The sequence below is a fragment of the Oryzias latipes genome, chromosome 11, assembly GCF_002234675.1.
Source record: "Oryzias latipes chromosome 11, ASM223467v1".
NCBI lineage: Eukaryota > Metazoa > Chordata > Actinopteri > Beloniformes > Adrianichthyidae > Oryzias > Oryzias latipes.
The window spans coordinates 14804951-14832590 of NC_019869.2; the positions used below are offsets into that span (position 1 = coordinate 14804951).

At 41.7% G+C, this 27640-nt stretch overlaps 3 protein-coding genes across 4 annotated transcripts in view; all 3 read left to right on the forward strand.

The window, feature by feature from the left end:
* The window catches only part of LOC101159448 (protein shisa-7), a 40515-nt gene extending 34218 nt beyond the window's left edge, over nucleotides 1–6297 (forward strand). For both annotated transcript variants that reach the window (XM_004074042.4, XM_011480910.3), the window contains 2 exons: nucleotides 738–1119; nucleotides 2387–6297. In XM_004074042.4, the coding sequence (XP_004074090.2) occupies nucleotides 738–1119; nucleotides 2387–2828 (824 nt within the window). In that variant the 3' untranslated portion in view covers nucleotides 2829–6297. The remainder of the gene's footprint in view (nucleotides 1–737; nucleotides 1120–2386) is intronic.
* A 3765-nt stretch (nucleotides 6298–10062) lies between these two features.
* On the forward strand, nucleotides 10063–17829 carry LOC101168966. The gene is made up of 3 exons (XM_011480912.3): nucleotides 10063–10630; nucleotides 10977–11077; nucleotides 12592–17829. Exon 3 carries the CDS (start codon nucleotides 12983–12985, stop codon nucleotides 16943–16945), a length of 3963 nt encoding a protein of 1320 aa, XP_011479214.1. The 5' UTR covers nucleotides 10063–10630; nucleotides 10977–11077; nucleotides 12592–12982; the 3' UTR covers nucleotides 16946–17829.
* Nucleotides 17830–21859: 4030 nt separating this feature from the next.
* The window catches only part of LOC101159928 (thyrotroph embryonic factor), a 37120-nt gene continuing 31339 nt past the window's right edge, over nucleotides 21860–27640 (forward strand). The window contains exon 1 of the mRNA XM_023959908.1: nucleotides 21860–22594. Coding sequence (XP_023815676.1) covers nucleotides 22399–22594 — 196 coding nt within the window. The 5' untranslated portion in view covers nucleotides 21860–22398. The remainder of the gene's footprint in view (nucleotides 22595–27640) is intronic.

The window sequence follows — 27640 nt, forward strand, 5'->3', positions numbered from 1 at the left end:
AAGCCAGCAAACTGTAGATGGTTGGAGAAGCCGTTCCCTGCTGTGAAGTCATTGGTCCATTTTTTGTCGAGAAAATAAAAATGTTCATTAAGAAAAGGATCATAAGCAAGCAAAGAGTGAAAATGAAATCCAAAAATGGATCAGGAAGTGCACGTGAACCTTTTTCCTAGCTCCTTAATGATATTTCATCCAGTTTGTCTTGTTTTTATTTTCAACCAGAAGATTAAACAAAAACTACAACCTTCTTGGGAGAAAGATGACCTGAAGGTCTGCATAAACAGAATACATTTAGCTGTAAATGTTTATCTGTGAATGAAAAAAAACTCCATCATTTTGTTTTGTTGGAGGACAATAAAGAGCAGGAAGGAGTGATGGAGGGGTGAGAGAAGCTCCAGAGTGCATGGAAAGGAAATGAAGGAGAGAAATGGAGACAAAGGAGCAAACTCTGGCTGGGTGGGGTGGTGGTTAAAGGTCAGCTTTAAATTGCCTCTTGGGGAGCTGCTTCCATGGAAATGCTTTGAAGATTAAAGTGGAGCAGGAGGCACAAACACTGAATCTGCCTCTGTGCTCTTTGTCACCTGATCTCATCGATCCAAAGCGAGTGCTTCGTCTCTGGTTCATCTTTACGGGTTTTCATTATCGTACTTTCATCGAAGATCGACTCCTGTATCTGTAAAAGTAATTGTGTTCATCTGTTTCCTTTGCTCATCTCATCCTTTTGTCTTTTTGGGAACCAGAGAAAGAACTTGATGAGTACTCTGGCTACTACACCTCCAAACGACGTGCCAACAACGCCCCGCCCTCCTTCCATTCCTCCCAGCACCACCTGCCCTGGGGAGGCGACTACACCCTGGGCTCCAGGGGCACCCTGCCTCTCCACGGCTCCCGACCACACCTCCACATCCCAGCATCCACCCCGAACCCGTACCCGCTGCCCTCGCAGGCGCCCTACACCAGCTCCACCTTCGACCGGCCGCCGCGCCGCGTCCGCTCCCAGGACCAGCTGCTGGCGCTCGGGGAAGGCAACACGCTGACGCGCCTGTCCAAGAACCAACAGCACCAGTACTACAAAGCCATGATGAGCACCAGCAGGAGCTCCACGTCACAGACGCTCCGCAGGTGATTTCCTGCACTCAAACAAACACACATGAATGTTTGAGAGGATTTCAAAATGGCGAAGAGTAATAAAAGGCCAGAGGGATTGGAATGAATCAAAACTGCTTCTTTTTTATGTACAAAACTAAATATGAGACGGAAAAGATCATAAATAAAAACAAACATGTAGACCAAACAACAGAAAAATAGCATCTCACCAAATATAAAGCTAAAAGAAAAATCCCCAAAAATCTGCTGAATGGTGACAAAAACTGAATCTTGAAGAGTTTCCTTTTTATTATAATTATTTACAAACACCAAATTTTCCAAAAATTTGTAAGAAGTATAAATATTTTTTAACCTTAAATAAATATTACCTCATTTATTTCATGTGTAAAATAATTTTAGGAGACATACATTTACAAATCAGCACATTGATAAGCATTTTTTGATTTGACTTTCCAATATGTTGACATGTCTTCTATTTAACAAAGAGTCAAATTAAGGTAAGACTATGAACAAAATGCAAAATCAGTTACAGATATTATATGTTAAGATATTATGATGAAAGTTTGCTATTTAAGCAGCCGGGCTGCATTGCAGAAAATAGCTGTGAGAATTGTTGCTGCAGACTTTGTACAATAAAGATGGCGCCATCTGGTGGATAGATATAACTGAAAAATGATGCTTCAAAATCTTATCACAATAAATTAACTCACTTGTTCAGGTTCAAAATATTTTTTTTGTTTTTTTTTGTGCGGCTCACTAAAAGCTAATTCAAGGTAATTTAAAGAAGAAAAAAAAACGTATATGTGTTTCAGCTTGATCCTGTTAAAAAAAAATGTACAAAAAGTTTTTTGGAGAAAAAACTTTCCAAAGGGGTTGAGTTCCCACTCTGATCATCTTGATCCTCTTCAATCTATTTTCAAAGCTTTCCCGTGTGTTTTCAATTATGATTTTGCCAAAATCACATGTATCTAGTAGTCTACAAAGAGGACCTTGTTGCCTGCCCGGCGTATTTCCTCGTCAGGGATAAGCTTTTTTTCAAGCAAATTTTTTTTTTAATCTTTGCTCCAGATTCAAAACAATTTAAATACAGAAGCACTCAAAAATGAAAATTTGAGCTTAATTTTCTTTATATCCTCCATCAGAAAAAGTCCACAAAAACGCCATTTTCATTAGAGTGGTTCTTCAAAGGAAGCTCACATTTTAGGAATATTGAATAAAAAGTCATTATTTTGTAGATTGAGTTGTTGATTGTATCCATGAACGCTGAGTTGTTTGTTTCCAGGTCACACGAGCGGCTCCTGATCTCGCCGGACCGCCTAGACGAGCGGCTGATGACCATGGGTCACCCGATGGGGGGAGGGGACAGAGGGGCGAGTGGTGGGATGGTTCCCACCATGGGCCGCCTCAGCCACCACCAGAAAGCTCAGTCGCAGCAGAACATCTGCGCCACACCCTCCATGGACCGCCACCACATGATCAAGATGAACTCCCAGCCATCGTCGGGTCATGAGCACGAGCGCAGCGCCGCCGCCATGCCCGGGATGGGGATGCGCAGCGGCTGGGAGTCCCACGGCGGGGCGGGGACTCTGGGAGGACACCCCAACGCGCGTCGGATGGCCTTTGCCAACAAGCGGCAGAACACCATTGAGCAGCTGCACTTTATCCCCGGAGGCGGAGGCGGGCAGGGGCTGCGGACTGGGAGTAAGAACGAGGTGACAGTTTAGGAGAAAGATGGACGTGAGGAGCTGGGAGGAGCAAACTGTGCTCGTTAAGAACACAGAGGCATCATACATCTCAAAGGGAACTGTGTCCATGAAAATTCAGCCGATCCCCGAAGAAAAACAAATTCCCTCACAAAAAAGCAGAAAAATGTTTTCCGCTAAGACTTTTCGGGAAGCAGAGTGTCAATCCCACCGCCGTGATGAAACTACGGAGTTGAGCTCTTCCACTTTAAAGGTGTTTCAAACCAAACAAGGCCCTTTTGTATGGATTTATCTTGACTGAGCCCCACTGTAGGAGTTTGTTTGTACTTCCTAGAACATGTATTCATCCCGAAGCCAGCCAGTTTGTAACCTTAGACAGCTGGACGTGTGACCAGCGCATCACTGCTTTCTTTAGTGCTACTGTCCACACCTTTGAGCCAAGTGCAGTTAACCCTCATTTACCTGAGACGAAGTTAGGGTGAGAAACGACGCCTGACGATGTTGGGTCACCTCAAAAGTTGCATTCAGAGTCGGAAGAACCTTTCGGGCCGAGCGTCGGCGACACTAGTGAAGCTTTGAATCGGACCTTTCATGCCAACCTGTGAACAAACGTCCCCAACATCGTTGAAACGCTTTAGTGTTCGTTTAGTGTGGAGGTCCGTAGTTTGACATTTGACTGACAGAGTCAATGTAACCCCTCCCGGAGCGCGCTGCTGATCTCCTGTTATGAACAGAACCAACTTGGAGGGGGGCAGGACTTTGGACACTTCACACCAAGGGCTAAACTGAATTATCTTTGTGTGTCTGTGCTCTGTACAGTGTCCGCTTCTCATTTTTATTTCTTCTGTCGGAGGCATGCTCGTGCATATTTCTACAGGTTCTCTTTGATTCTTGTGTGTTGGGGGGGAGGGGGGGCTGCCGGAGCTTCTGTGTAACATGTAAAAGCACCTTTATGTTTGATATTGTCAAGGAAGCAGAGGAGACGACAACGATGTCATTTTTTTGTATAATATTTGGTTTCTCTATTGAATGAACCTCCTCGGGGGGCTTCAGTAAGGTTCTTGGCCCCCAGAGTTTTTTGTGTTTCCATAGAGACAGGTTTGATCACTGCAGGGGTGTCAAAACTTTATGTTGAGTGATCTTGATTGAAAAAGTTTTAGTTTTCTTATCTTTGTTCTGGTTTTGCACCCGTCTAAGAATAGTATGTGTCATGTTTGCTTCCATACTGTTGTGATACATGATACTTTTTCCTCACTGCAACACTTTAAAAGCAAAAACGAACACATTTACTGTTCAATGGAACAACAAAAACAACACATGTATGTGTTTAAAATAGTTTGCACTTCCTACATTTATTTTCATCTATAATTTATTTTACAAATCAAAGTTCATTTTTGACTATATAAACTGCAAAAAAAATCATCATCTGAAAGTCATCGAATTCTTTTTTTCTTTTTTTTAATCTAAGATAAGCTATTTCTATTTTGAGGTCAAATATAGTTGAAAATCTCAAAAACACACAGAATTGAAACAGAATCATCTTATAAAACTTTAAGGTTTAGGACTGACTTACAATAAATTATTCTAAATTGTGTAGAAAAAATTATAAACAGCGCTTAAACTTCTGAAATCATAAACTAAAAATGCTACTTTGAAAACAGTCACTAAACTATGTAAAAAATCTATCTATAAATGAGCTATTAATGTAAGATAAACATTGACATTTCTAAATAAATTAGCTATAATTTATTAAAATATAAAATATACTTTATCATTAAATCTTCAATTCTGCATAAATACACAGAATGTGTACAGTAATAGCTGAATCCTTAAAAAAAACGTATGAATAGTTGCTATACAGAGGAATACAATTTTAAAATAATTAAAAGAAGTATTGCTAAATCCTATGTTAGAAGAAAGTTTACAAGCAATCCTGAAAAGGCTAAATTACAAGATAATGATAATTCCACTTCATACTTGGGTTTCTGTCAGTGTTAGGTGGTACATTGTTAAATGTCTAACTCTGCTATAACCTCAACTAACTGAAAAAGATGCAGAAAGGTGAAAATTTAAGTCGACATTTGTAAAACAATGTATTAAAAGTGAACAAATTGGATTGTTAAATGTTGCATTTTCCTAAAGGTTCCAAAAGATGTGAAAAAAACTCCAAGAAATTAATTAGAAAATGCTACGTTGAGACACCTGAAAGCAAAATTGACATGGTTTGTGCATCTAAATTACATTACACAGCTGAAATCTTTAATATGGTAAAAAAAAAAAAAGGGGGGATTTTGGTCTTGTTATGTAAAGAATCACATTTAGAGCAAATGTTCCAAGTGTTCCAAGTTTGTGGCATATGCTGTGTTTAAATCTTGATTATGACCAACAGGAAAAACATACTGAGCATCAGATGATGTTTGGATACCCCTGAATCTGAGTGACGCTTCGTAACAGACAACTTTGGTGTTTGAATTCATGCCCGCACTCGTTTACCTTTCTGAAAAAGTAGAACATTCCTTATTAATATGATGAAAACTTTTATCAACACTTTGTGTGACTTTAATTGTTTTTGTTGGGAAAATGCTTTAAAAAAATCCTCTGTGAACCACAGGATCTGATTTGAGAACCAACAGTGAGCTGCGTGGAGAAGGCATCACATCAACACACATCTGTTTTTGCGTCTAACTTCTTAGCATCATCCTATTTTCTTGGAATGCTAGGAGTTTTAACCCAAATGGTGTTTGCTCACTTCACCTGTGGACAATCATTTTAGTTTCCTGACTTTTAGTTTTCAGAGGGTCATTGAGCAGCTTTTCTCCTCGAGTTCATCTGCGAGGACTGTTGGAAGGTGTAAATCGTTTACGGTTTTTCATGTGAAGTTCCAGTGTGTGAAACGTAAAACAGCTGGTCCATTTATAGCATGGTTTGTGTGTTCGATGGTGTTGATCTGAAAACAATAGTGCATTTCTTACACGGTAATGTCTCAAATAAAACATTACCAGCATAAGACTCCTTTTTCAAACCTTTAGAGGAGAAAAAAATACATAATTCTAACACTTCATAGAACCAAAAATCTATTTAACTTTGACTTATTAACATATATTTTAAGGAAATGAAAGGATAATCGAATCAGACATGGAATTACTTTGTACTTTTGATGTCTCGCTCCTTTGAAGGTCTCTTCCTGTTGTTGTGATCCATGTTCATTGCCGCCCTGATTAGAAACTGTGTGCCTGTACGTGAGTATGAGTGTGTTAACCACAGTGGGTGGGGGGGGGGCATGGGTGTATTTGTACTTTCAAAGCTACTCTGCATACCTCAAACTGTATGATACAATTATTTATAACATCCCTTATATGTCTATTTCCAAGAATATCCCAATGAAGGTCTGACAGATGTGCTATACCTTTTTTGTTATTGGTGATCAATTCTTGCGTTTGTAGAAATCATACTGTTTAAAAGATACTATAAATAAAATTGAAAAAAAAAAGTCACTTAATGGTTGGTTTTCTTTTATAGGAGTTTCAGGTCATATGAGTTGCCAGTAAGAAAAGAAAAAAAAGAAAAATTTGAAAAACCGAATTGACACAAATATTTTTTTCAATGTTTCAACAATAGTTTTTTTTCTGCTGTTGTACTTTTTTCCAGCATGTTGCACTTTAATGTGTACATTTTATTCAGTTTCTGTTTAGAAGTCTTTAGCTTTAATTGCATTTAGATAGATAGATAGATAGATAGATAGATAGATAGATAGATAGATAGATAGATAGATAGATAGATAGATAGATAGATAGATAGATAGATAGATAGATAGATAGATAGATAGATAGATAGATAGATAGATAGATAGATAGATAGATAGATAGATAGATAGATAGATAGATAGATAGATAGATTAACATCCATTCGGTGATTTGAAAATCCCCCACCCCTTGCAAAAAATAGTCTACCGGTAAGTATAAAAAAATTTTTTACTTTTTATATACTAACTATATACTGTAAACTTGACTGCAGTGAAGTTAGTTTTAGGTTGGATATTTGACAGACATTCAGTGCGGATCTCCAGTGAGGTCTCTAAGAGACCGTCAACAAATTAAAAAGTGCCTGAGATCGAGACGATTTTAGATCAAACCCAAGAGTAAATGTTTTGCAAAAATAAAATAAAGTACTATGGAAGATTTCCTCATGTTGTGTCTAAACATTTTTATTTATTTTGCAATGTTTTAATGAGAAGTTTTGCAATAGCAGATGCTCAATATTTTACAAGAATTTTTCTTTGAAATCAACAGTCTGTTTTTTGGATAGCTTCCAAACCATGTGACCTTAGGATGACAAATATATGCCACATTATGGCTCCAACATACAACATACACACAAAAATTTTATATGAATTTTTATATTAAAATTTCAAAGGTTTGCATGTGAAATCTGGTCATTTCTTTCAATAGCTCCCAAACCAGGTGAACCAAAGAGATTAAAGATATGCCGAATTGTGGGATTATGGAGAGAAATTAGACTCAGTCGGATTTGTGCGTGCGTAATTCTTGATTTGTGCGTAAATTAGGATTTGTGTTTGCATATTCTTGCTTTGTTCGTGCGTAAATTAGGATTTGTGCATAAATTTGGATTTGTGCGTGATTTGTTACTCACATAATACGTTTTGTGTATAAGTTAAAAACATATAAAATGAAAAAAATACAAAATGCAATTTACGTATGCACAAATTAAGATTACAACAGCTTGAAACTACTTACACACACACATCTTTAAAAAACACGCACGAATCCCTTGTTACGCACACACAAAGCCAAAGTTACGCACGGATCTACCGTGAGACTGTTTTCACGTCTCACAAATCCGTCCGTAAGTGCTGCGTTTAAATACCAGTGGAATGCTCGGTCATTAGAATTTTCCTATCAGCCTTCCCTTCTAAACGTATCCAGACAATGACTCAATCAATACATGAAGACAGTAGATGTTAGTGTTGAACATAGAGGCTACTTACTTCGGGGCGCTGACCACCGAGATGGGCCGCCATTCTACCCGTGACTCTCTCAGTCTGACTGCCTTTGATTTTTCCGGAAGAAAAAAACAGTGCCCCCTACTGGTCGTTCCTGTTACGCATTTTGTATCAATTCGGTGTCTCTGAGAATAATATACTTTTAACATATATATTAGCGTTTAAAAGTGAACGTCATATTCTCAGATAATAATTTTTATTTTCCTTTAAAGTTTTTTTAAGCCCTGCTACACCCACTGAAGGAAATACGTTTAGAAGGGAAGGCTGATAGGAAAATTCTAATGACCGAGCATTCCACTGGTATTTAAACGCAGCACTTACGGACGAATTTGTGAGACGTGAAAACAGTCTCACGGTAGATCCGTGCGTAACTTTGGCTTTGTGTGTGCGTAACAAGGGATTCGTGCGTGTTTTTAAAGATGTGTGTGTGTAAGTAGTTTCAAGCTGTTGTAATCTTAATTTGTGCATACGTAAATTGCATTTTGTATTTTTTTCATTTTATATTTTTTTAACTTATACACAAAACGTATTATGTGAGTAACAAATCACGCACAAATCCAAATTTATGCACAAATCCTAATTTACGCACGAACAAAGCAAGAATATGCATACACAAATCCTAATTTACGCACAAATCAAGAATTACGCACGCACAAATCTGACTGAGTCTAATTTCTCTCCATATGGGACTGACATCCCAACATCAGACACACCACTTTGTTTTGTAATCAACGATGTAAAATATTTTATATGAATTGTTGTATTAAAATTCTAGCGATTCAAATGTAAAATCTGGTCATTTCTTTCAATAGCTCCCAAACCAGGTGACCCAAAGAGATAAACCATCCACACTAGACACACCACTTTATTTTGCAATTATAGATTACGCAAAATGTATATGAATTTTTCTATTAAAATTCCAGAGGTTTGCGAAGTGAAGTTGACTTATTATTTTTTTTTTTTTTTCAATAGCTCCCAAACTATGTGACCGAAAGAGATTAAACCTATTGCAAAACAAAGTGGTGTGTGATGTGGGGATGTCAGTGTTACAATTCAGCATAAGTTTCATGACTTTGGGTCAGTTTGTGTCAGTTTGTCAGCGGTTTGTGACCAGGACCAATCTTCTCCATCTCATGCACTTGTTAATTTGTTGACGGTCCCTAAGAGACCTCACTGGAGATCCGCACTGAATGTCTGTCTAAAACTAACTTCACCGCAGTGTAAAACTTGAAATGTTACAATTTAGTCTGAAGAAGTGTTCAGTTAGTTTACTTCCTACATTACATGTACATACTCTATAGCTATAGTGCTATGTACATGTTATGAACATAGCCCTATATATAGCTATGTATATACGAAAATTCTCAGAAGTATCTAGCAAGGGTAAAAAGGACAATTGACTTGTTTTTTCCACCTTGCTAGAAACTTTTTAGAATTTTTCTTTATAATTTTTGCTGGATTTCTTCTTAGAAAATAGGCATATACCAGATAACCTTTAGTCTAATGTTTAAACATAGATATAAGTTTTTGAAATATCAACATTTAACTTTGCAGGATTTTTTATTTATTTATTTTTTACTGTAAACTGAACCTCTAGCAAAAAGTAGCACACCCGAAGTTTGTTTTTATTAAGCATACTTGAGTATAAGTAGGCCAGTAGCATAGCAAGTCTACCATACCATGTACGTGTAGTGTAGGAAGTATGGTAATTTAATATTCAGACTAAATAAGAAAAATTTTAATTTACAGAATTACCCTATATGAAAGTAAAAAGGAGCCAGTTTAGCTCGTGCTGGTTTGCGGCGCCTTCCATCCGTGAAACCCGAGTTCGACTCCGGGCTGCTCCCTGTTCCCTTCTCTACCTCTGCCGGTTCCAAGCCCGGTTTGAGAAGGTTGCGTCAGGAAGGGCATCCGGCGTAAAACATTGCCAAATCTACCATGCGACTCGTTCGCTGTGGCGACCCCTGATGGGAGAAGCCGAAAGTGGAAGGACCCTATATGAAAGTAAACGTTAAGTAAACTGCCTTACTTTTAGTATAGACTAAGTATACTTTTAGTACACTAAAAAAGAGAATAATGCAAATTGAATGCAAACTTGTCATTTTTCTTCATGTTTTCATTAGTATTTCTAAAAAATATCACTACATCCCAAAAGTAAACAACAGGAATTACACCTGGATTAACATTTTCCGACTCTCTAGCAAGCACGCGCGCATCTCCTCAATGAAGAGCAGTCGTACGCGCACGCGCGCATCTCCACGCGCGCAAACAGCTCCTTTCGCTCGTGAGCTGCACCATCCGTCTGGTGAGGTGACCAGCCGGACCATCCGACCCGTGCCTGGCTCTACCCGGAACCATTATGCTGACAGGAAACGACCATTTTACCGCTGGCAGTGTTGGAGGAGCCATCGTTCACGGAGGGGGGCACTGGGAGCTAAACGGGGCGGAACGAGGAGAAAAGCAAGGATAAACAGAAAACAAAGGCGGGTGCGAGGGCGAGGATGCGCGGGGAGCTTTACTAGCTTCAGGGCCACGGAGTCACACAATGTGTTTATTGGACCGAACCGGCGGAAACGGGATCAGTTTGTGAGTGAAAAGCAACCCTCCCGAGCCGATCATGGGGATCCGGGCCTTCCTCTGGTGATTCTATCTATGGATGAAGGAAAAGGCCCCACTGACTGCCAGTAGAGACCCCACTTCCACTGGAACTACCAGAGCGGACCCCCGTCTGAGTGGCAACGCATCCGCGTAGCCGTGGTTCTAATCTGAAACGGTTCCGTGCGCACACGGCACGCGGTTCCAGGTAAACAAAAACAAACGCTGTCCCCAGGCTGTAGGACTGTTTACTGCTGTGCTAGCTGTCAGGCTAACAGCAGCTAACGGCTAAGCTAACAGTGATGATACTACCTACTAGCTAGGATGTTGTTATTAATTTATTTGGTTAAAGTTAAAAATATATAAATATATTTATATTAGTGTTTTTAGATTTCTTTTACAACTGGTGGCACTCTGTAAAGTATTTAAAATAGGTTAATTGGTGTTAAATTAGCGTTAGAACTGATTGTAGTTCGTTTGTATGTTAGCTAGCTGTCAGGTGCTAGCAGCAGGATTCTGTCTGCACTGTTATGATCCAAAGGTTGTTTCTGCAGATTGTCCGGCTGAAGTTTCTGGTTGGAGGTGCACAGAGAGAGGACGATTTTCCGCTGAAGCCTGGGGGCCAGCAGGGAGCCCCGGATCCGACTGTTGGATGGTAATTCCTTTAACTTTTTCATTTTTGTTTTGAGTTTTCTCTAATCTTTTTATCTGGAAACATAAAGACTATCACAAGTGTTCTGCTGCCTGACATTTTTTTAAGCTGCATCCAAACATGCATGTTCCAAAGTGGGATTGTTCCAAAGTCCCTGTTTATTTTTTGAAGACAGTCTGAGTAGCTTTTATTTGTTTTTAAGTTGGTAGATAAGAGGATGACTACTAGATATGCAGCGGCTGCCAAACAAACAAACAAACAAACAAAAAAACATCAGAACCCTCTGATTTACATCACATATTTCCTCTAATTGCGCTAACAGATTTGTGCGACAGATCTGTGACAAATGTGAGTTTTAGAGAAGGAAATGTTTTACTTTTATTCCTTATATATTTTAACTTTTTGATTTTTATTTTGAATTTTCTCTTATATTTTTATCTGGAAACATAAAGACTATCAGAAGGGTTCTGCTGCCTGACATTTTTTTCCTTTAGCCAGATTCAGCAGCCCATGCTTATACAGTTATCAGCCTATTTAGGTCTTTTCTTAAATCTTAACTCAGTTTTTGGAAAAATTACATGAAAGATTACTGCTTTAAATATTTTGCACATTTGTCCTAACACACGACAACTGCATCAAAAGACGGGCATGTAGACATTTGTCATAGTATTGAAACAGTTAAGTTGTTGCTGCAGATTTCACAAGTCAAACCTTTACAGTTATTTACTTGCATGTATTTCGTCTGGTTGACAAGAGTTCGTTCACAGGTGTAGTTACTTTAGATTTTTATATGTCTATCATTTAATGTTTTTTTTTAACAAGATTTAGGGGTCAAGTATTTTTGGGAGCAAGTCTGGCTGAATATTAAAAAATATTTGAAGTTTGCAAGTGATCTTTTTTTTTTTTTACTTTATCTGTTTATTTTATTAATACATTTGTTTTTATTTGTGTTGTCATCATTGTGGTGGATAATGCAACAATAACATTTGTTTGTAGGATTTTCTCCTCGGGACACATTTCCTAAAGCTTAAAGTGTCTGGCGTAAAAGGGGATTTTTAAAAGAATACGTCAATAAAGAGTCAATAAACGTAAAATAATGTGGATTTAAAACAATACAAAATGCCTGTTTTTGTTAAACATGTTAATGCTTAAAAATAAAGGTTACTCTTAAAAGCTTCTAAGGTTAAAAGAAACATGAACAAATCAGCAAATGTTGATTTCTTGTTCTAGTTGTTTTTATTTTAAATGAATTATTGAGATATTTTCTTCCTTGGATATACAGATGTTTGATCCTTTAGTTATGTTTATCAAGCGTAATGTTTGAGTCTAAATGGTCTTTAAATGATCAGAACTAATCTCAGGTTAAACGATCCACACTGCGCAGTCTGCCTCTGATTTCTCTGTGTGGTACTCATCCCTGCTCATGTTGTCCTGATCCTTTTTTTTATTTGATTTTTCCGAAATGTCAGTTCCAGAAAACGTAACAGTGTTCTTGGGTTGTTCTTTTGTCTCCTCAGACTCCCCCTCCAGCAGAATCAATGACGGAACAAAACAACGCTGAAGATTCTTTCACTCCAAAAAGATGATTGCCCTTCACTTTGTGGAACAACTGAGACTGATTTAAAGAAGAAAAATCAGCTTTAAAAAATGGAACACTTAAAGAAAACACTACAGACTTTCTTTTTCAATGTTATGTAGAAAAAAATCCTACTTAAAAAAAAAACCCAAAGCACTTGAATTCCTGGCCAAGTGGAAAACAAATGAGCCAATCTTTATGTGGGAACATTTTGGTGGAATTCTGTGAAGGTTTGGAGTGAAGTGCTGCAGGAGCCTCTGCCAAAGTCTCCATTTAAGAAGGACTCTCTGCTGCTACAGTTTCTGCACTCGTGACAACTCTTCTATTGGGAGATGTTTCAGTTCAGCAAGTACCCCATGGACATTTTAGAGATGCTAAGTGGCCACCAAGCCCACCAGTTCAAGGGGCTGGGACTGGAGCGGCAGCTGAGCCACCAGCAGCAGGTGCAGCTGCAGCATCAGCAGCAGCTGCAGCAGCAGCACCAGCCGTCGGCGGACTCCTCCGGCGCCTTGCTGTCCGGCCTCGGCCTGGGATCCCTGCAGAGCTCTCGCAGCAATGCTTTTGCTGATTCTTCCTCACTGTTTGCCAAAATTACAGCCCCCTCGTCGGCCATCACTCACCAGAACCAGTCGTCGTCCTCATCCCACAGCTCCAGGAAATCCAGCAAGATGAGCAGCAGCACAGGAAGTGGGGGCTCTTCGTCTGGATACCCCCAGTTCCTGCGGCCGTTCCACCCTGCCGAGGCGCTGGCGCAGGAGCAGCTTCATTCTGGGATGGGACGCTTTGACTTTGGCGGGGGTGGCGGTGGAGGCAGTGCAGGGGTGATAGGCGTCACAGCAGCTCCACCACCTCCACCCTTGCATCCTGGCCTCTCCGTTCCTCAGCCCTCCCCAGGCGCCGCCTCCTCTTCTCCTTCTTCCTCTACCTCTGTATCGGTCTCCAACAACCCGTCTGGCAGCACTTCTGTCCCCCTGGTGGGCCAGTCTGATCCCCGCAGCCTCCACCAGCAGTTCAGCTGCATGCTCGCCGCCAACCAGTACTTCTTGTCCGGTGTCCCTACCAACAGCAGCCTGGAACAGTTCCTCGTCCAACAGGGCACCCACAACCACCTGGGTCTCGGCCTTAGTCAGGGCTCTTCGGAGGCAAACCCCGCCCTGGCTCCACCTCCAGCCCTCCACTCTTCCCACAGCCACACAGCTCCGCAGCCTCAGCAACAGCAGCAGCAGCTCACCCCTCACGCCTTATCCCACCCACACAGCCACACACACCACCCTCACCCTCTCCATCCTGCCCCCCAGCCCGCCTCGCTGGGCGGCTTTGATTTCCAAGGCATTCCAGTGCTTTCCTCCAATCAGATCGCATCACTGATGCAGCAAGAGGCGGGTCTGCCCCTCCCACTTCCCATTCACCTGTCGCTGCCTAAGGACGAGAAGCCAGGCGACAGCCTGTCCTCAGCAGCTTCTAGTGGTGGGAGCAGAAGAAAGAAAGCGATGGCTGGCTACCTGCCGCAAAGGAAAACTGACAGCAACAGCACGATGAACAGCTGCCACAGCGGCGGCTCCACCTCGCACAACCAGACTGCTTCATCCGGGCTGGTGGGGGGAGGGCCTGGTGTGCTGAGCGAACCTCCACATTCCTCCCTCCTGTCGCCTTCAACGCAGCAGCAGCCCGTCTCATCCTCTGTTTCTTCCTCCACGTCCGCCCCCTCTTCCTCAAACTCCACCTCTGTGCTTGTCGCTAACGGTAACCAGCAACTGCCTAAATCCCAAGATGGTCCCAGCAATGGCTCCTCAGGGCAACCAGAACCAGAACCTCTTTACCACTGCGGGGAGTGCGGGAAAACCTTCACCCACCTGTCAAGCCTGCGACGGCATCTTCGCAGCCACGGCCTGACGCCAGAAAGCCAAAGCAGGAAGTTGGACTGTAACTCCCCCAGCCCGGAGAGGATATTCTGTTGCGGGGAGTGCGGGAAGAGGTTCAAAAAGAGGGGTCACCTCATCCAGCACAGCGTAACGCACTCGGAGAACCGCCCCTTTGTCTGCAGCATCTGCCAGAAATCTTTCAACCGCAGGGAATCTCTCACGCGGCATGAGAAGATCCACGATGAGAAACCCTTCCGTTGCCCGGCTTGCGGCCGATGTTTTCGCGAGAGCACCTCCCTCCTTAACCACGCTGCTTCAGGCGCCTGCGGCAAACCGCCGCGGAGCTCCAAGAACCGGGCCGGTGGTGGCGGATCCGCGTCCTCCAATCTGAGCACCAGCAAAATGGCCAGTGGCGGGAATGGAGTGGAGATCTCAAATGACGGCCCAGCCACGGCAAACAACAAATACACAGCAGACTTTTCCAGAAATCGCTACCAGAACCATGCGCCCTACAACAGCGTGGTCGACGACTACAGGCGATCGCAGTCCTCGTCTTTGTACGCCTCCGAAAACACGCTCGCCAATGAAATCACCAGCCAAACTCTCCGGAAGGCCCCTTTGGCCCCAACACTACACCCACATCCGCAGAACCAGCAGCAGCCCCACCTTCCCCTGTCCTCCCTGTTGGATGATTCAGAGGACGAGGTGACGAGCAGCGCCATGTCAGCCATCGCAGCCGCCGCCGCCGCCTCTTGTGACATAAACACGGAGAGCCGGGATGGGGAGCGCAGGGACATCATCGGAGGCCTGCTGGGGGGGTTGGGGTTTGGTAACCTGGGTGGGCCCTCGTCGACGTCAGCTACCCTCAACGGCTCCACCATGCCTTTGACGCACCCCAACCAGCCCAACGCAAAGCCCAGGAGGCCGCGGAAGCCCCGCGAGAAAAGAGACCCAAACAGCATTGTGAGGAGGAGGAGGAGCCCGGCGCCCCCCGGCGACGGCTCAGAAAGGCCCTACGGCTGTCAGATCTGCGGCAAACGCTTCAGGAGGGCAGAAACGCTGCGGCGTCACAACCGCGTCCACACGGGCGAGAAACCCCACGCCTGCGAGGTGTGCGGCAAAATGTTCCGCGAGCCGTTCCACCTCACCAAACATCTGACCGTGCACTCCGGCCAAAAGAACTACAAGTGCAACCTCTGCGGGAAGCTGTTTGCGTACGCGCAGAGCCTGGTGAGGCACGGCAAGCTGCACAGGAAGGGCGAGATCGACAACCAGGGGAGAAGAATAAAAGGCGGCGCCGTCAGCCAGGTCGCCAACTCGGAGAACTACTTCTCCTCCTGTTCTCAAGAGGAGAAGTCCCCGACGTCCGGCACCCCCTCTCAGAGACTTTACACCTGCACCGTGTGCTGGAAGTCATTTCGCCATTACTTCCACCTCACGGCGCATCAACAGACTGTTCACGGAGGGGGGGTGGGGCTGGAAAAATCCTTCCGCTGCGAGGTGTGCGGCAAAGCTTTCGCCTACTCCAACAGCTTAGTGCGCCACAAACTGTCTCAGCACGGCATCGACCGCAACGGCCAGAGGGTGGACCAGAGTCAGCCCTCCGGCTACTCGCCGCTCTTCTACGACTCCGCCTCCAGCTACGCCGCATCGTCCCACGTGCAGCCGGGAGGGCCCGAGCCGCCGCCGCTGCCGCCTCCGCAGCAGCAAGAACAGGAGCATCCGCTGCAGCATCCTTTCCACTACAGCGCAAAAAACTTTCAGAAGCCTCTGGGACACCCCCAGAAGCAGAGGAAGAAGAAGCGGCGCGTGGTCATCCACAGCATCATGAGGGACGGGAAGCTGGTGGGGGTCCCGCTGAGCGAGGACACCCGCAGGAAATTGATGATCCTAAGGAGGAAGAGGGGAAAACTACAAGCACAGATCAAGCAAAAAAAGCTGTTGGCCCAGCTGAGGATAAAGGGGGGCACCATGAAGGTGAAATCTTGGTGCGGAGGTGCGGTGCGAGTCACGGGGCTCACCTCCTTAGACATTTCCATGAAGCGCTTCCCCTGCCCCGTCTGCCCCAGCACCACCTACACCAAACGGGGCTTCCTGCTGGTCCACCACGCAGTCAGGCACCCTCCCCGCAGCTCAGGCCGCCCCGCCCGGCTGCAGTGCCAGGTGTGCGGGAGGCGGACCTCCTCGCTGTTCAAAGCTTTGAAGCACCGGGGGCGCCATCTAAAACGAGCTGCCTTTCAATGCCGCAAATGCCGACGCCGCTTCTGGAGCCCCCAGCTCCTGACACGCCACAACTTCTCCTGCCGGGGTGGGGGCTCCAGCATTGGGGGCCTGTTAAAGGTGAGGTCCGCTCACGGCCTGTCGGACCAGCTGACCGTCCCAAGCCTGGTCCCGCCTGAGAGATCCGCTGTTCTCAACAACTACAGCCAGTGAACATTTTTTAGAATAGTTTGTCTTTAATGTCGGATTTTTACTAAGAAGTTTTGAACAAAACAAACAAAAAAAAAGTCCTGGGGAGTTTGTGGGAGGAGTCAGTAGCTTGACGTCTCCGCCCCCTCGTTATGAACCAGTATACAACCCCACGAGGTGGTAGTGCGCAGACGCGTGACCCCCCAGCTGTTCCTCAAGCATTGGGTTTGAGAAATGACAGCAGCACTCCATCGTCAGTGTTCAAACATCAACGTTGTCCGTTTTATCCGGAGTCCTGTTCCTCCAGCTCCTGTTTTCCGCAGTCTGACTGTGTCGTCCTTGTCTCCAGACTCACTTTTTACGCCTAAATTAAGATTAGCCCAAACACAAAGGAAACGATGGGGGGGGGACAGGAAGTAGCTCGTGAAAACGAGCCGTCACAAAACTGGCTTTAATCGTTGGCGCAAACAAAAAGGAGAGGAAAAAGATGGTGTTGTGACTTTTTTAACGTACACTACTTTTGTCATTTTCTTAAAGCTGACTTAAATTGTTAATGTGTTCAAATTTGAGAAGGACATAAATAAGTGTATTGTACATTTTAGTATTTTATTATATATTCCGTTTCTACGTTTATGTTCTTTCATCCATGCTGTGTCTCATGAGAGTGGTTTTAGTATACATTTCCTCGTGACAAATCCTTTTTTCCCCTTCTTCCCTCCACCTGCACACTTTGCACCCCATTTCTGTCAGAAAGAGTGTCTGCATAGCTCCTGTCCACACGTGCTTCTGTTTTCTGTCAAACTAAACATGTAATATTATTACTAAAATATTATCCTCTTTGCCTAAAAGTGAGTTGTTGAAAACCCTCAAGTGAAATAAAAATTTCAAATACTTTGAATACGTGAAAAGTTTCCTACTAACAGGATTTTTTTTGTTATTTTCTGTTAATACCAAAAGGTAGAAATTTTTCATATGTGTAGAATTTGGTTATATATTTAGTAATAAAATAGCTAAATTAATCAGAACTAAAGATTTTCAGATGCAGACTAAAAACATGAAAGGGGATGATTGATTTTTGATTGTCATAGTCACAATGACATTCAAGAAGTGCAACACTCGTACATTTAAACAACAAATGACCAGGAATAAATGTACAACCAAAAATAATACATTAATTAAAAATTGCATCATTTTGTCATTTAAACAGAAAATAATTTAGAAGTACATTAGTCAGGAAAAAAACTGGATACGCACTTGAGTTTTCAAATTGTGCATTTTGTATAATTAATTAAAAAACACAAGACCGTAGTAAAGTGAATTTAATAAAAATCCCACCATTGCACTGTCGAAGCTGTCTAAAAGAAAAAGTTCAGATTTAATTTTCAATTTTTTTTTTTTTTCACCATGTTAAAAATGTTTATCTCATTGGAGAAAAAAATTCTTTTTTTCTTTTGAAGTTTTCTAGTTGTTCTAGTCTTGACTTTCTGGGGAAGGTTGGAAAAGTTTTTTTTTTTAAGCGAATGTTCTTTAACTTCTGCTAATTTAATTATTATTTTTATCTTGAAATATTTGAGTCAATATGTTAAAATTATTGTTGAAAAATGAACGGTTAAAGCTGCATTAATGGTGTTTGTGGCTCATTGACTTCCTGTCTGGGGTACGCCTGTGCTAACCTGGTCTCCAGTTGTAGCTGCAAAGAACTTCAGTCAAGTTAGCAAATATTTAGAACTGTACCGGGAACCTACACTCCACGGAGGGAAAAAATGCTCATTGTTATGGAATGGAAATAATACATCACATCTGAACAGGTAACCGCAGGATTATCATGCACAATATTTCCTTTAACCTGTTTACTAAATGGATTCTGAATAAAAAGGTTCACTAGTTTATTTCAGTTTATGTAAAAATGAAATGCAAACATTTATTTAGATCAGAGAAACTTACCTTTCCTAAGTGATTTCTAAATTTCTATGTCCAAGTTATGCATATATCTATATATTTTACACTTGTTAACTGGTTACTTTTTGGACCTTACTGTAAATAGATTCAATTTAAGGGTTTATGGTGCTTTATCAACAAAGAACCACTAGATGGCGTCTTTTAGACATCTGCCAGCAGCTTCAGAAACCAGGAGGTAATCACAAATACGAGATGGTATCAAAAGTCTCACTAAGAACAGTTTATGCACAGATGTGACAAAGCTGCTGCGCTTCATATTTTTACATATAACTGCTCTGAATAAGACAACACTCAAAAAAAGATTTAAAAAAGTTTCAGAAAACAGCGGAAGCTTCAAACCTGTGGTTAAAAAAGGCTGTGATGGATTTTAACTTGTTGAAAAAAAGGAATATCAGGACATGTAGTCTATCATTTACTTGATTCTTGAATGTTTTTCAGCTAATTAGGTTTATATTGTTTTTTTGTATACATATGATTTTGTGCATGTCTTAATTTAGGGTTTTTTAGATTTCAGCATATTATATTCAGCATATTTTTGATAAATTAGACATACGCTAATTTAGGTTTAAACTGCTTATATTTTAAGCAAATGAAACATTTTCATTTTAAGTTAGTTTTTTTGTTAAATTACATTATCTGTAGTCTAGAAGCATTGGGTAAAGCTAAAACCTTCAGTTACTTTACATGATGCCAAATTAGCTGAATGAAAAACATTGGAACAAACTATAAAAAACTGAACAGTTTTACATATTAAACAGGAATTTATTTTAACTGGATACATTTGAAATAAACCCAACACACTTTAATATTATTTTGTAAAAATTCACTGAAATACAAAGAATTCTTCAAAGTTTGGTCAAACCTATAAAATGCATTCAAAGTCTTTTTATGCAAGCTTAATATAAATGTTAAATTAGTTGATTACAGTCTTTTTGCTAAATTGTTTGAAAGATCTTTTTCAGTTGAGAGACTTCTGAAGTTGTTTAAAAAGTTTGAAACGTAATTAATTTTTTAATGAGCACAGGATACTTTCAAATTTCAAAAACCACAGAAGTGAGAAAACCCAAAGGTACAATCAGGAGAACGCCAAAGGAGCTGATGAGAACGAGGAAAACGGCTGAAGATCTGACGTACTGTAAAAACAAAGAGAATCAGAAATACACTTGAGTTTAAACGCCTCACTGTTTGGACAATAACTTTAGTTTTATGGTCTATGAAACCAGACATCAGACCCACAAGTGGAGAAACTGGCACCCAACCAAGATGTATAACATACTTTATAGAGTGGGCCCCTCAGTCTACTTTATAGACTGAGGGGCCCACCCATCTCATATAGTTTTCCTCAGGGGAAAAAAAAGAAAAGTTTTAACACCCCTGCTCCTGTGATACTGGACAACAGCAACAACTCTTTCTAGGGACTGACTTCCCCACAGGGCAGCTGCTGGCTCACATTCCTCAGCCTGTGGAGAAGTGTTCACTAGAAACGCAAGACCTGCCTCCCACTGAGGCTTTTTTTCTTCTTCTTTGGTTCATTTGTAAGCCATTATGTGAATCAACGTTTTCTTTTTCTGCATAGGTGTGAGTGAGGTCTGTCTGTGTGTGGCCCTCTGATGGACTGGTGAAGCAGATGCTCCAACAACTTTAGTGATTCTGCATAAAGCAGAAAAGAAGATGGGTGTTAATATGTTTAAACTGTTGTGATGTTCACCTATTGGTTTTTTTTTTTTTAGAATAGTAATAAAATTAGTAAACTATCAAGAAAATTATATTTAAAACCAATTCATCAACCTTGAAACCACAGCACATGTTTTTTTAATGAAATTATTATTTTGTAATATTTTAACCCGCTTTATGTCTTTTTATAGCTGAAATTTGCACAATTTTTCGCGCTGTATTTTGAGCAGACCTGTCACGTGGCTCTGGCATGAAGAAAGCTATGGGCGGAGATTTTGACCTATTTTTAACCAATAGAGGATCGAGAGTGGAAGAAAGTGACCCAGATTCAGCCAATCACAGGGCGGAGCAGGCGCCGGTAGGCAACAGTGCAGCGCGTGCCGGGAACACGTGCTTCCTTGCAGTTGAGAGCGCGAGGGCGAGCGGGAACAGCTGCGGTGCTTCCACTTGCGTTTATGCCATTTGAAAACACATTTATTGAATATTTCTTTTTTTTAAATCTGAAACTCGAAATAGGGTAGAATTTGTAAGAAACAAAATTTACTGATTAAAAAAATACAACAAAACAAACAGATGTGTGTGGACAATAAATTGACCATTTTTAGATTAAAAAAAGATTTACTTTTGATTTTTGACAGATTGAAAGGAAATAATATAATCCAGGAGATGTTTATTTAGTCAGGAGTGAGTATCGTTTAGTGTATTTCTCAGTCTAAGGTCTGCCTTTGATGTTTACTGTGAGGAGATTAGGGTGAGTTCACGGTTCTTCCAGGGAGCCGATCAGCTGATCATTCGCCATTGGTTTAAGGAAAAGTAGGCGTGATGTCTTAATGTTTGCTTCAGATGATACGTTCAAGGAAAACGCGTAGAAAATCATTTTCAATTATTTATATCATTTTTGACGATTTTTTATTGAATAAACTAATGTTTTTGTTTATGAAGGTACATCCAGACCACCACTGGACTCTATCTGTAATAGATTTGAACAGGAATAAATGGCAAACATTTCATTTATCAATTAAAATATCATATTACAATGTATATTTTTGTTTTTAGGGATCCAAAGGTAAAGGATAAAGGTACTCAGTGGAATAAAATTATTAACGGCGTTCTTGTGTTGAAATTACATTTTTTTTCCATTACTTGGTCCAACTCTAGGCTGAAAATGTGAAATATCGGATTTTCCCTGTGTACCGTAAAGGCAACTACAGTGAGCTGGGATGTGAAAGAGGCGTGGTCTCAGTATGCAAAAAAAGCACCACGCCTCCAGGCGCCTTTCCCCCGTGAGCGGTGACGTCACGCTAGCGGCCCCGTGTTGGTTCCAGCTGACAGGCAGAGAGAGCGCGCGACGAAAATAGAGATGTGCGCGTGAAGGAGGGAGAGAGGGAGGGAAAGAACTGCAGGTTTTTATTTTTGTTTATTTCTCATGTTGTTTCGGTCACGTCGAGTCCTCGCGGCGTTCTTCTTTTCTGCATTCGAGTTTTGTCGTTTCTTTGGGATTTTTTTGAGTTTGGTTGAGGCTCGGAGCAGCGCACAGTACCGGTCCGTGTTCTCCTGCTTCATCATCTCCGGCTGGGGGGTGGTTTGGGCTCAGCCTGTCCTTTTTCGTGAGCCTCGACAGGATGAATTAGGGATATTTTCACCTCTTTATTTGGACCATTTTCACCGTATGGGACAAACGCGTATCATTTGGAGATCTCCAGCGCCCGCACGCGCACCATTTTTTTTTTACGTCTGTTTGCTGTCTCTAAGTGGATTATTTTGATCTTGAACTCGGCAGGTTGCTCCCCTCCAACTCTTCCTCAGTTCCCTCCTCCTCCTCCTCCTTCTTCTCCCGGGAAGTTATGTCAAGGCCCCTTGCGCAGCTCCTGCCGCCGGATCTCCCCACCGGGGCCACCAGCCCGCACTTCGGGGCCACTAACTCCACCGGAAGTGGCCCCCAAGCTGGACAGCTGACCTCCATGACCAACCTGAAGTCTCTGCTGCAGCTGCCAATCAAGGCCGACCAGAGGAGCCCCAAGGACTGTTGTGAGATGAAGGGTGAGTACCCCAATGCATCATGGGTACATCTGGACGCATTTCAGTAAAATATTCATCTTCTGCTAGATAATTTGAGTAAATGAGATGCTTTTAGACTTTAAATGAATGATTTCCATTCTTGTGTGTCTCACATGGCTTTGTAGGGATTACACATGGGCGTGCGTGTGTTTGTACATGTGACAGGGTGTGTGGTTGTAAAATACATGGAGTTGCTTACTCAACATTCTCACATGCATATTGTTTTTTTTTTTTTTACATCAGACCTTACTTACTGCTGCACCTTCACATCAAACACTCTGTCCTGATCAAAGGAAATCACATCAGATTGTATTTGTTCTGCAGCTCCCTCACTAGTTGTTCCTCATTCACCAGCTGCTGTAGCAAATATTAACCAGGCTGCCTTTCCTGTTCCTCACAGCTGCTCTTGCTCCCACTCATCAGCGCTGCGAGGACGCTGCATTGATTTTCGATAAAAAGAAAAACATTTCATTTTATTTTGAAACATATTGAGGATTCATTGCAGAGCTGTTATTTTTGTCTGTGGAGCAACAGTTTCAAAAAACCTTAACCTCAAAAAACATGAAAGCTCCACTCTGTTCAGTGCTTGATCTGTTTAAAAAATATTCCTAGTGGTCTTATAATTATAATTATACCATATTAAAAAAAAATAAAGCAGTGTTGTTTTCTAGGACATAGTTTCCACATAGCGGCGATAGTTCATCAGGCATTTTACCTCTGAGTTGTGGGCTGGACTATTTGCAGTGAGTAAGCCCACCCCCACTTCCCATCATCCATTGTTTATGTGTTTTATACATGTGTTCTATAGCTTACAGCTCCTCACAACCCCAAGCTAACATTAACTGCAACAAAAAATGGCGAGCAGAATCGGAGCTATCCAGTCATACAGTTTATCACGGAAAACAAAGCCGTGCACGAATCCAGTCGCTAACTAAAGGATGCATCACAATGGAGCAGAGCAGGGAGCTTGTGGCTTACCGTAGTAGTCTCTGCGTCACACATGCTCCTGATTCAGAGTCATTTAAAGAAAGAAATACTCAGAAATTCACATTTGAGCCTAATGTTATTTATATATATATATATATATTCTCCTTCATCAGAAAAATTACACAAGTACAGGATGAAACTACCAAAAATACATTTTTAATCGGGAGTGGGTTTTTGAGAAACACTTAGATAGAGGAGCGCTTTCTTGTTTTTTTGGGCGACCCCTAGTGGATTCCCTGCAGCCTCCTCTCAACCCTCTGCCTGCAGAGGAGGAAATGATGATGGTGAGCACAGCTGACAGGCTCGCCAAGGAGTCAGAAGGCATTTCCAAAGCTCTGTCTCGCCTCACCGTCAGCGAAAGCGGCGCTCTTCTCCTGATAGGGCCAAGGAGAGAGAGTCGTCGGGGCTATTCTTCTGGTTACCTCTGGTTTTCGGCTGTGCAGAATAAATGCTACTCCTTCACCCTCCTGCTTTTTTTTTCTCCCTCCCCTGGCTAGCTTTGTTTGACGCCTTCACAAACACCCACTCTGTTTAGCACATCTCCCTCTCACACGTCTTTGAGTTTTCCCTCTCACGCTTTACTGCCTCCCGTCGTCTTGCCAGATCACTCCATCCTCTACTCCACCACGGTCCCTGCGCTCATTTACATTTTCTGCAGGGTCTATCTTCCTCCCGCCTGCTTTAGTCACTGTTTTCTTTAACAGGAATCTCTTTGGATCCTTCTCCAAAGACAGAACTTTCTCCATCCATCCGCCCATTGCATCTCTGCATGCACAGATCCCCCCTTTCCTTTTCCCCTCTGCAGCATTGGGGTCGCTCTTTAATGACTTGTCCACTTAAGTTGGCGGTGTCACCTTTACTTCATCTTCAGCCTCTCACACCTTTTTCTTTCATCCTGCTTTCCCGCTGCTCCTGAGAGAACAGGATCTATTAAGAGATAATAAATCTGCTGCACCATACACAAAGCCAAAAACACAGAATGAGGTGCTACGTTATTCTCTCACTAAATACTAAAATAATTCTGGGGAAAAACCAAGATAATTATACATCAAAGCATAAACCATGTTCTATGCAAATATTATGAAAAAGCCTGGAACAAAGGTAATGGACATCATCTAAGCAATCCTAAAAATGTTAAACTACATGTGAGCGATAAATTATAATAAATTAACCTGGAAAAGTATGGAACCACAAAAGAAAAAGTGCATGATTTGGTCATGCTAAATCAATATAAGTTGTGACAAAAATACAACTGATTGCAAAGCAACACCTAAAATCCTATTCTTTGTGTGAAACTCGCTTCAAATCTAAAAAAAAAAAAACAACAACCCCCAAAACCCTGATAAAATGTTTAATCATAATGATGATGTTTTGGGGCCAGTTTACAAACCAAATTTTTGGTTTTTAAATGACAAGTTTAAAATCCTAAATCTATGAGAAAAAACACCAAAGTTGTTTGTTAATCAGAGTTGAGCTCAAAGATGAAAGATGTGGAGCATTTTGTGAAGCTTTATTTCCAGATTGGTGTCAAAAACAAAGAGATTCTGAACCTTTTGGCGACTCAAAATCAGATTATTATTAGTGAACCTGGCTTTTCGGGTTTGGTGTCAGGAAAGGGGAGTTTCATATGTAAAATAAGGAGCTCAGAGACACGTTTGGGTGTAGATTTATTCTGCTGTTATCATTCCCATCCTGAGCCATTTTTCAACCTGGAAGTAGGCTATGTCTGAATTCCTTCATCTCTCATTACATAGTGCACTATAATGTGCATTTGCCATTTTGTAGTGCTGTCTACCTACCATTCCAAAATCGAGTGCCTTAGAAATTGCCCAGAAGTCTCTGCAAAAAAACAGTGTTCATCGATGCTCACTAGGTTGGCTAATATAGACCACAATGCATTGCGTTTGAACATTTTTAGCAAACTTGTTATTGGGATTTCACGCTGTGCAATATCCATATCGCAAAAGTCGGCAAAAATCGCAGTAAATGGTAAACCTTAAATGTGCTGAGACAATCTTATGGCAGCTTGAACTTTTTAACAAATGGCGTAAGTCCCTTTTATGCATTTGACCAATCAGATGGAGCCCTTTAAGTTGTTGAATAATCGGATGGAGCTTTTATGTTAGATGTTGCCCTCCTGATTAGATGATGGTCTTTTTAAGAATAATTTAAGGTAGTATGACTCCTATTTGAATTAAGCTTTTGCAGTGAAATGTAAACTTTTTTGTTGTTGCTATTTATTAATTTATTGCAAGTTATATAGTCATCGCAATATTGAACACTAATATCGCGAGTTTTCCTCATATTGTGCAGCCCTAATTTAAATGTATTTTTAAAATAAACCATAATTGTTCTCACCATCAAAACACAGTGGATTCATAAATAGCCGTCCCAAAACAATCATATTGATTAGATTTTCCCTTTCTGAAATCAATGACGTCATATTTGCCTTAAAAAAAACAAAACAAAAAGTAGTGAGCATTGTGTCCTAATTGATTTTAAAATCCTGGGTACTAGATAATCACACACTGTACAGATTTTTAGTAGTTAGGTATTAGGGTAGGATTTTGGATGTAGCCAGTCTCTGAGTCACCGGCTTTCGCTCCGTGTGGGTTCCGCCCATTTCGTGACGTCAAACATATAGAGCCGGCCTCAGCAGCGGGTCTGCGTCATACAACATACAACATGCGAACATTTTGCAAAGATGGGTGTGCATACAAAAGGAAGGCGTTTAGCCGCTAGATCGACGGCAAAAATGTGATTCAATCTGGGGGCGGTGCTGGCAGCGCAGACTCTTCCTGGAAGGGGCTGTTCTCGTTTTTGTGGACCGGAAAAGGGATGATGCTCAGACTGCAGGTTTTTAGAGGAATGCTCAGAAATGTGTAAACAGATCAAAATACTGCTTTGGGGTGTTTTTTTGTGAGGAATGAACATTTTAATACACTTAAAAGCGCAAAAAGTGGATTTTGCACAGTAAAGGCCCTTTAATCTTTAGCTCAGAGCGTGTTTAGGATGCTCTGAATCTGCGTATATGGCATCTTCAAATTCCTGCCAATAAGCAGCAACTAGGAAGAGCCATTGAAGAGGAGGGAACCAACATTCCACATGCCACAATCGACAACCTGATCAACTCTATGCGAAGGAGATGCGTTGCACTGCATGAGGCACAACGGTGGTCACACCAGAGACTGACCCCCCCAGACCCCCCCTATAAAACAAAACGTATCATAGTGGCCTTTTATTGTGGCCAGTCTAAGGCACACCTGTGCACTGATCATACTGTCTAATCAGCATCTTGATATGGTGGGATTAATTATAACAATATTTTTGTTTCAGTGTTTTTAATAGAAAATGATATCTAAATCTGCTTCACGTGGCCCTAAAAACAGTCCTGTTTGTATGAATGTGGCTTTTGTTTGAGGCGGCTGTCCTTTAAACAGAAGAACTTTTTCTTCTTCTCCTCTGATTGATACACAAATAGAAGAGAGAGGAGCTGCTGAAGAGAGATTAATGCCTCTGCTCCTCCCCCCTCTGTCCAATCACAGCTGGTTTAAAGCCCTCATGTATATATTCTTTAATTTCCAGTCTATTTCCTCTTCATCCTCATCCTCAGCTGTCCTGTCTTCTTCATGCTTCTCACTCTGTAAAATATGTTTTTATAAGCATCATTTTCTGGTATTTCTATTCATTATTTGTGGGGCTTGTTTTGCAGCATTTCCCTTTTAGGTTTCTGTTGATGTAAATGAATGAATGCCTCAGGTCCGAATCTATCTTTCCATTGGCCTCTCACCCTCTCTGTCCGGCCCACGTTCTGAGTTCGCTCCTCTTTGCTTTATTTTTAGATGCAGCTAAGTGCATTTCTGTATCTGCACAAGCCCCTGCCCAAAACTGGCTTTTGGGATTATTTTCTTGCAGAAATGCTCAAATTTGGTATAAAAGATGATAATCTCTCAGATACGATCTCAGAGGAGGTTTTTTCACACTGAAAAAAATCCTACAGGCCTAGTTTGAATGGCTGGGAATTAAGTTATAGTTTATGTT